Below are 9820 nucleotides of genomic sequence, written 5' to 3'. Positions count from 1 at the left end.
CTTCTCACACAGATGTAACGTCAGTTCTATCCGGTGTCTCGTGTGAATCGGCTGTATAACCGACGATTTAGTTACCGACGAATTTCCTTCAGCGAGGTTATCAAGAACGTAAGTATGCTGTAAAAGAATCAACATGGAATTGCAGAATCTCGGTTAGGCATTCATCGAAGCATTTATTGTGAAATGTACAAGTACGAAAAATGAAACGATTGTTTTCAGACAGCAGAATATTTGGGAAAAAAGTGCCATACGTTGCTATAAGATATAATATTTCTGTCGAGTCATCACAGAAGTCATCTCATTTTATTACCTTTTCGCATTTCGTGCATTCTTAACATGGCTATCATTACTAACAAATAACTATTCCGCAATCATTTAATTTATTATACGACTTAATGCTTATATACGATTGCACTAACGATAAATTTTTGTTACGACAGGTGTGTATAAATATTGTGGGGTATAAATAGGTGGGGATAAATATACTACTATTTCATTATCGTATAATAATTTATGCTCGATAATTTATTCTCATATTATATGTATTGATTACTATCGGAGTGTCGCGTTCGCTTCGAATGTGATTGTTGTAACTTGATCCAAAGCTAGGGTGAATATTTTACAACAAACATCAATAGTCTTGTGAAAGCAAGAACTCGCGGTATAGATTGTCGCTGAACGTAAAATTAGCATTCCCGTTAAGTCAATATATCGCGGAAAATTTACGTGGTTTGCGATAATAATGTTATGATAAATGCAGCCGCATTTAATATTAATTGGTCCAGTGTGACCTCGTGTTGTTGACGTTATCGAGTTTGTAATTATTACACAGAATTGCATTATTACACAGAATTGCATTGTACGCGATATAAATTTAAAAAGACTTTTTAAGATGTTTTTTTTTTAATTACTTCTGATATGTCCCAAGCATGACAAGGAGGACGGAAAACTCTTGAAATTTCCCATAACCTATAGACAGGTAATGTAATTGTGAAGTAATGCGGTATAATAACTCAATATTATTCTCTCGTCTGTTCTAGCGAATGAATCATGTATTACGCGCATTATCTTATGACAAGTTGAGTACATTGATTCGCATAATCAAATTCGTAGAACACGATTTTTTCTTTGCATTTGATTCCACGTTCCTTGGCATAGTTTTCCGCACGTCGATGAATGTAATAATACATTTAAATAAAACTAATAAATGTTTATAATAATAATTGTCATCGAATATTTTACGCGCCTATTATGTTTTTCGTTTCTTTTTTTTTTTTTTATTATTAAGTTGCCGATCGCACATGTGGACACACGTTTCGAGAAGAAACGGAGCACGCTTAACCGTCAAGTTATGCTTCGATAATGGTATCAAAGTGCGCTTGACTCATCGTCAGAGATAGAGATATATCGGGCTGTTTATTAGATAATGATTCACCGGCTTCTGAAGGTACAAAGATCTCCGGGGAAAATGCTCGTCTCACCGTTGTACCCACTTACTCTTTAACACATAAATGTCACACACAAACGTTACTCACGAGGTGACAAACACAATCGTGTTGTCGTGGTCACTTGTACGAATTCTTTTTAAAGTTGCATGTATTTCATTCAACATGAATCCGATTAAGATATGCACTCACGATAACGCAGTAACGACATATTTCCACTGCGTGTCCTTTTTTCATTCTGAGCCCTTTTTTATTATGTGCTTACGTATGAATTATTCACATTAGAAAAATGGCGTAGATCAAAGTCTGAGGCATGATGAAGTTCAGGAGGGAGGTTGAGCAAAGCCTCGCGAGGTTATTTCCGTAGATCTACAAATGTTTATTCGTACCAGTCAATAGGTTTGTCGAAGACAAATTTGATAATTCGACTACGCCATTCTTCGGATATATGAGTGATACGCCAGCTGGTACGTGTTTTCTAACACGTTATTTGATTTACAGAAAGAATGACGGATGCAAGCAAGACCTCGTCAAACTCCGAGAGCGCTCCTCGCCTCGAGGTGATCGATCGGGTGAAGAATATCCCGGTGGTCCATTCGGCCATCGAGAAGACAGGCTCCACCTATTCCTACGTTAAAGATTCCCATCATTTGGTCAACTGGGCGCTGAGCTACGCCGAAGCGGGATTACATTATGCGACCGCCACTGCGACACCACTCGCAGCTCCTCTGGCGAAGAAATTCGAAGGACCGATCAGTGCCGTTGATCAGAAGCTGTGCCAAGGGCTGGACATCGTCGAACAAAAGGTCCCGATCGTGAAGCAACCGCCACAGCAGGTAAAAACCGAGACCGACCCTTTTGAGCAAACATACAATGTGTTCACGAAGGTGTTTGGAGAAAATTTTCTTCGAAAATTCGCGGAGAATTTCTACGGGAATGTTTTTCAGTGATGATTATAAACGAAGCATGCGGAATCACGCAAAAAAATTAGTCATATTTAGAACAATTGTATTTATACATGTCGTGTAAAATACACAGTGGTAAAAGAGATTCCGTTAACGAATGTCTTAAATGTAATAACGTTTCTGCTAGTAAATTTAAGAATTCTATATTAAAATTTGTAACCTTGGGGATTTTTATAATATCAGTGTTTGTTAGTTATAAGATAGTTATGATTTATATTTACTATAAAATGAAAAAAAAATCCGAAATTTAATACTTTTCCATCTTATATTACACAATTTGCTGTTTAGTTTTCATATTCAATCATGACACGTTATGATATATTAGAATTATTCTAATATTTAATAATACACAGTATGATATATGTATGATATAGGACTTGACAACAATATAAACCGTTAGTTGTGAATATTAATGAAATATATCAATTGTGATGTACCTCACTGATATTCACTCATTAAATCTCATATTCGAAATGATTACGTCACTATGAAAAGTGAATTCAGAATGTCTTTTCATAACTATGCGTTATGTAATATTAATTTTCATAACTTGGTCATGTAAAAAAAACTTTCACAACAAAGTTATTAAGTTTATTAGATTTTTCTAACAATGTAGATTAAATATCGTTCGCCGTTACACTCTGGAACATCTCGAGTGGTCGTAGACGAAATTAAATTTCGAATGATTAAAGCGAGAACAACTATATTTAAGTAGGTGGTCACCGATCGATCTCATTATATTTGCAATAGCTTAGTATACGAGAATATCTGTCGTCGTGCTGCGAATTTGGAGGAATGAGCTACGTCCAAAAGTAGAAGACGATTTACATGGAATTAATTTCGTATGTCGCTAGACCAATTACGTGCGATTATCACATATTATACAATTTCAACGGGCGGATAACAGTCGCTGGATGATATTTCGCTCAACACTGCGCAATTTACACAACGTGTAGATCGTGTTGTTTCATTGTCGTTTAAGCAAACATTTGCTTCCACATATCGGTATGAATATTAACGCTCGAATTGTACAAAGCCGTCTAATTCGTATGTCAGATCAATCGCGAAATCTATTCAATCATGAAACCATGAGAAATACCGTTTTCGCGTTTGTTCGCAGATATATGACGCCGCTAAAGCGGTTATGAGCAGCTCTTTGCAGCCAACCATCGACAAACTCAACGCGAGGAGGCAGTCAGTCTCGCAACAGCTAGATACCCTGAAGGAGGTCGCTGTAGTTAAGGCGAACGAGCTTCTGAACACACCATGCGGTAACAAGGCTGTGGAAGGTGTTGACAACACTAGTGTGCTCGTCAATCGTTTATTGGACCGTTATTTCCCACCAGTGGAGGGAGAGGAAAGTGATGAGCCAAGTATGTCGTATAAAAGATGAAAATTTACAATGCCATCTACTGACTTCCTTTACGTAATGCGTTAAGAAGAATATTAAAGCGGAACTGCAAGAAATTAATGATTTATAGCTGATATTACCTTGATTGAATATTTTCATAAATATCATTGCCGTGAATTTTTTTAAGAAAACATAATTGCCATTGGCTAACGGTGCGCAACTATATGTATATTATATACGTGATCTTATATAATCAGAACATAAAGTTTTCCCTGTTTACATCATCGTATTAACAGCAAAGATTCTATTCACATGTTTAAAAATAAATCGTTCGATGTGAGGAGAATATAATTATGTCTATTTATATCGATAAAAATGTTTCGTTATAAATATCGTTTTAAATATATATTATCGTTTTAAATATATATTATCGTTATAAATATATATTATTCAGTTTTATAAGTTCTCTCTGAATTCTATTTGCACAAAAGTGTTCCTAAATTAAGTAGAAATAAGATTGAATAAATAAATAATTTTATATTATCCGGGGTCGTTTTAACGCGATGAATGCCATTATTGTAGGTCCAGTCTCGGCGGAAGAAAACAAGGTCCTTCACGCGGTACAGACTATTGGTCATCTATCGAAGAAAACTGCTAATCGCGTATATCACTCAGTTGCTGCGCAACTGAAGACAGTAAAGAAAGAAGATGTGCAAACGTACATATCTAGCGTTGTGTCTATCCTCCATCTCACGCACTTCTTGAATAACGGACAGAAGCCGGAGGACGAGACGAAAGAGCAGCAGTCAGGCGGCCAAACGGATAATAAAGAGGGGAAGAATAAATGAGCCTAGTACTTCGTACGTTTCACGTGACGTGTGCTCGTACAATTTAATTAATTCATTCGTCTCTAATTTTTAGGTGTTTCAAACGTTTGCAGAAACGTGAGAGATAAAATTCCATAATGTATATTTTATTCGTGCAATTTTTGAATATATTAGTTACATTTATTGAGAAGATTATTAATACTTGTTTTAATAAGAGAATGCTACTACAAATATAAAATATTCCAATGCGAAAATTTTCATAGAACGCTATTGAAACCTCATAACAAATACATCGATCTGTCGCTTTGTGAATACTAACGTTTCTTCTGGATTTACGTTTAATCCGCATTGTACCCACCACATGTCAATTTTTTAAATCTAATCTACAATCGTGAATTGTAATATGTACTAAAACAGGATCACGTATGTGCGTTTTCTCGATATTTTCTCACGGATTAAAAAATTTATGTTGATGTAAATTGCGAGATCTCGCATTTCTCTGTGCCTACGAGAAACGAATGAAATTTCGTCTCAATGATAAATGTTAGTTATTAATTGCACAATGTACAAATATTTTTAAGCACCACGAAGAATATCATTTCAAAGGACTGCTATCAAAATTTGAACGTAGATATATATATAAATATTTTGTAAAGTATTCTGATGTATAATACGCACTCTCTATATAGAGTCTATATACACTTTATAAAATATAATAGTGTCGCAAACGTTACTTGTATCTATACTTCGACCTAGTCAATTTGAAAAGTAAGAAATATAGAAATCAGCTGTAAAGGATTACGATAGTTCTTGCTGGGAGAACTCGTTTCGCTTAAACCGCTCTAACAGGGCCTTTTGAGTGCAAGTAATAATTACATTAATATACATTCGATCAAATCAAAACTAAAAAAAAGATTTTCTAAAAAAGTTATAATATTCTTGCTTACATATGAAAATATCTCTTCTCAATTTAAGACTAGAGATCTTTTTCTGTGTAGATTCGTTTACCTAGCAAAATTATACCGATAAGATTTATATCGTCGATTGACTTATTTTTAAATAAAATTAGGAATGATCAGATTTGAACATTTTCAGAAATTGCTTCATCGAATCCAAATAATGTTAGGCCACGAACTTTCGAGTAAAATCCAGATTCGCGAAAATTGAATAGTAAAATAAGAAAGAAAAGATTCGCTCGCACCATAAATGTCTCGAACGACGTACCGTTACCGACGTACGATTAGAGTTTCCAACGAAACCATTTGATAGCAGTTGCAGCGCGGTTCGGTGTCGACATCTGTATGCGCGTCGATATCGTGAAAAATGACAGAGGGCAAACGGGCTCGGTTGGAAGTGTATAAATAATTTGAACTCGCGATCGCGGCCCGCTGGCCGAGTAAACAAATTTCGCAGTGAAATGAGTCAGGGATCAAGGTACAGCGTACGCGACGGGGCTTGAGAGACAGACGAAACAAAGGCGCACACACAGGACGACTAGAGAGGAGCTCGCACGTCGTGCCGCGTCGATCGTAAGTGTCGTTTTCCTCTGTTGTGTCACGTCGGCCGCGTCACCTGTCAATTCCGTGCGTCCGTGACATTGATCTTGGGCGTGCGCACCCACGCAGTCAATCGTGCGCAACAATGAGACGTAGTAAGCCGCGTTCCTACAACTGTTACTTTGTGAATGCTCCGGCACATGATATTACTCTCGTACGTTGCCAGTGTGCTCTAATATTATTGTATACCTTTCATTTTTTTCTTACAAATGCCGTACGCACGTCTCGCTTGAACTACAGGCCACGTAAACCGCCGAGGGCACGCTGCGCGTTGTAAGGGGTAGTTGTGGAATGTTTATTGTTGAATTGCGCGCTGCCCCAGGCAATAGACTATAATAAGAATTATGATGCAACGGTCGAGAGAATGCTTCGCAGGAAAGAAATTTGATTTCTTTTATCCTCGTATATAAATATCAAATCGTACAATTTTATCGATGGATTATACATAAGGGATACTCAAGCAGGCATTTGTTATTCGTAGCTCGATTTCAGTCTCTTTTTTTACAGATTTCGCTGTTACGGGAATCCGAGGAGCTACCGCTACTTTTATCCATGAGAAGGAGATCTCAGCTGGATCGCAGCCATGGATACAGAACTCTCAGAGCAATTTTACCGCATTCAATCTGTCGATCGTGCCCGCAAGATCCCCAGTGTCAATTATTTGTGGGACAAGTCTACTGAAGTGTACGGACGTGTGAAGGGCGCGAACACATTTGTGAATTGGGCTTTCGACACTGTCGAGAGCATGGTGAACGTGATGATAGAAAAGTCTTTGCCAGTTGCCAGATTCATCGAGAAGCCGATATACACTCTGGATAAAACGTTGTGCCAGGGAATCGATTTTGTAGAAGTGAAATTGCCTATTATTAAAGAGGAACCCAAACAGGTGACGCGCCTCTTTAGACAGCCTGGTGATTTCGACCATATGTAACTAATATTTATTTCTTGTTGTAGATATTAGATCGTACCAGGTCTATGGTATCCGAACGTCTTCGTCCAGCTGTGAAAACTTTTACCGATCTAACGTACGAGACCAAGCAGCGAGTGAGGATCATGACTTTACTTACGTATTACAAGGTACATTACTTAAGAGTCTACAGTTGGCAACAAGCGGACAGGGTCATGTCGACCGAGACGGGTATCAATATTCTGAAGACTGTGGACAACACCACTGATCTCGCTGAAATTATGTTGGATAAGTATTTACCGCCACAGCAGGAAGAACCTCACCTTGACACAGGTAACCTTTTCGTTGTAATGTGAAACGATCACGTGTATCCTTCTCTCGATCACTTGATCTTGATTATATCAAGGATCTGAAAAATGCGAAAGAGAAGAATCAATTTCTTTTTCTGAGAAAAAGTCGTCGATACGGGAAGATTACGATTATTTTGGATCGTCTTGTAAACCACGAGTCATAAGGTCACAATGTGATTTACGATTGATTTTTATGTCGAGACAATTATGCAATCGAGTGTTATCGCTGTCAATTAGTCGGGGACATTACATTTTATTCTACGATAATTTTAATCACTATATCTTTATAGAACGGCTCTGCAGCGAACACGCCAAGCTACATCATACGGTGGAAAGACTGAGCGGATTCAGTATTCGGGCATCGCGACGTATTTACTTTGCGTTGATGGAAAAGTTTCGGAATACGTATACAATAGAGGCGCTCATTTTGATACTACACGGGCTGATACTTATCCAAGTGATCACGATACTGGAGGTGATAATAAGTTCCATTTTTAAATTAGTCAGCGACTGTCTCTTCTCTATTGTAAATTAGCGACTCGCTATCCAGTCTGTGATAATCGCGTACTCAATGACACCTAAGAGATCAGACTATTTTTATCACTTTTATAAGAAGTTAGACGTGGGAATGTTTTACTTACAAAATGCGAATTTCGCTTAATACGAACGTCGTGAAACACGTGAATATTCGTAGAATAATTTCGCGGTCCAAAGTGGATTAAAGAGAAGCGGTGCTCTTAGCCTCGTGATATACGACACCGTTTCTCATGATATTCTGTGTTTGCATATTTCTCACATTTTGAGTAAAGTCGTCCCGCTGTTTGCTGTTTGCTGTTGCGAGAAGCACAATCGAATTATGTTTTAAAAACAGAGTGATTTTTTAGATATGACGTGATTTTAAACGTTTCTTAAAGTTCTCTTGAAGTTCAAGTGATTTTAAACGTTTCTTAAAGTCTCTTGAAGTTCAATCGCGTAAAAAATTAAGTATAATATTATTTATTTGATATGCAGATGATAAAAACTTATGTAATTCGGTATATTAAACATATAAGTAAAAAATTATGAAAGGCTGCTACTCCTCGTAGCAGAACTTTAATTTGAAATTATTTCACCAAGATACTTAAACCTTTCGGAAAAGATTTTTTTCAAATTAAAATTTTATTATGTGACATGGTAAGTAGCAAAAAATAAACCTTATAAAAGTCACTTTTTTGGGGGATGCGCACACAATATCACGGTAGAAAAATTAATAATCGTTATTCCGAAAGGTTTAACGTTGAATATTTAGGAAAATGTTAAACGGAATAGTCCTTCCATATGTACAATTATTTTCGCTCATTCATGTTATAAATGTTTATTATATGTTAAAAAGTTAAAGTTTAGTATGTATGTTCGAATTTTTTAACGTAGTTATATATGTTAGCAACGATCAAACTGCGCGCAAATATTGCTCAGACTGTTAGGCTACGCATTTACGAGGACGAATTATCAAAGCAATATCGTTATTCTTATCTCGAGAATAATAGTACGATACTTTCCGTCAATTTGTCCCTGCTTTCATAACTGCAATTTTCGTACCCTGTTATCTCGTGACTACAGGCGTTTGTACTTGAAAAGCGCGGTACTTGTTACGTATGCACATGTTATGCACGATACGAATGCGTAACGAGTCAATACGTTATTTCCATTTCTTTGAGTCAATCCCGAATGGCATTTTTTTACGTGTATAATGCAGCCGTAATATGTTAACATTAGTGCAATATAACGCGTCCAATGTTATGTTAAATATGATGGAAACAAGAGGGAGAAAGAAAGAAAGAAAATAAATAAAATTGTAAACCAATAATGATTAATTGTAACTATTGTAATCGCGAAAAAGATGTAAGTCTAACTTATTTTCTATTTTACATCATGTAACGTTACCATTGAGTGCACACAAGAATGATTGTTGCAACATCTTGTACTTGGATCATAAGATATAAATGAGCTCAACGTATAATATATATGCATAGAGTACAATCGCATCGAAGAGAATGATTCGCGAGAGCGGGCAGATTGCACAACATTCACGCACTAAAACGACGATACACGAATTATTTCTCTGTCCTGTACTTACTAATGTGCATTTGTATAAAGGATATATATTAAAGACGCTACGCACAGGACGCATTTATTCACCCTGCGGTATTCACCGTGTGTATTAATTCTGCTCTCCGCGATACTCAGCTTGAGTTATATCGCGTGCGGTCGGTCTTCGGGATCGTTAGGTCGTAATAGACGTAAATAGCCGGCGTAAAAATCCGACTGGTCGGTTTTTCCCTTCTTCTTTTTTTCTTTTTTTAACAAGCCATTTCTCACAAGGAGAGTGGCTCGAGCCGGGAGATAAGGGGGCACCGACGTGTTAAAGAAACGAGAGTGT

General features: G+C 37.0%; 2 protein-coding genes across 4 annotated transcripts; both read left to right on the top strand.

Annotated features, from left to right (window-relative positions):
- Positions 1-5321, top strand: LOC106749844 (lipid storage droplets surface-binding protein 2). The gene is made up of 4 exons (XM_014629698.1): positions 1-108; positions 1947-2281; positions 3531-3783; positions 4344-5321. The coding sequence occupies exons 2-4, from the start codon at positions 1952-1954 to the stop codon at positions 4607-4609; spliced, it is 849 nt and encodes a 282-aa protein (XP_014485184.1). The 5' UTR covers positions 1-108; positions 1947-1951; the 3' UTR covers positions 4610-5321.
- Positions 5322-5921: 600 nt separating this feature from the next.
- Positions 5922-9566, top strand: LOC106749845 (lipid storage droplets surface-binding protein 2-like). Of its 3 annotated transcripts, none has more exons than XM_014629699.1 (4): positions 5922-6117; positions 6652-7030; positions 7099-7384; positions 7692-9566. In XM_014629699.1, exons 2-4 carry the CDS (start codon positions 6728-6730, stop codon positions 7934-7936), a joined length of 834 nt encoding a protein of 277 aa, XP_014485185.1. In that variant the 5' UTR covers positions 5922-6117; positions 6652-6727; the 3' UTR covers positions 7937-9566. The 3 variants fall into 3 exon arrangements, with proteins under 3 accessions (XP_014485185.1, XP_014485187.1, XP_014485186.1); XM_014629701.1 differs by lacking the exon at positions 5922-6117 and adding an exon at positions 6140-6239; XM_014629700.1 differs by lacking the exon at positions 5922-6117 and adding an exon at positions 6150-6298.
- Positions 9567-9820: the final 254 nt, after the last annotated feature.

Source organism: Dinoponera quadriceps, unplaced genomic scaffold (assembly GCF_001313825.1).
Source record: "Dinoponera quadriceps isolate SergipeBrazil2010 unplaced genomic scaffold, ASM131382v1 scaffold4498, whole genome shotgun sequence".
In the NCBI taxonomy this organism is placed as follows: domain Eukaryota; kingdom Metazoa; phylum Arthropoda; class Insecta; order Hymenoptera; family Formicidae; genus Dinoponera; species Dinoponera quadriceps.
Note: the sequence above shows the minus strand (reverse complement) of the source record. Positions and strands in the feature narration are given on the sequence as shown.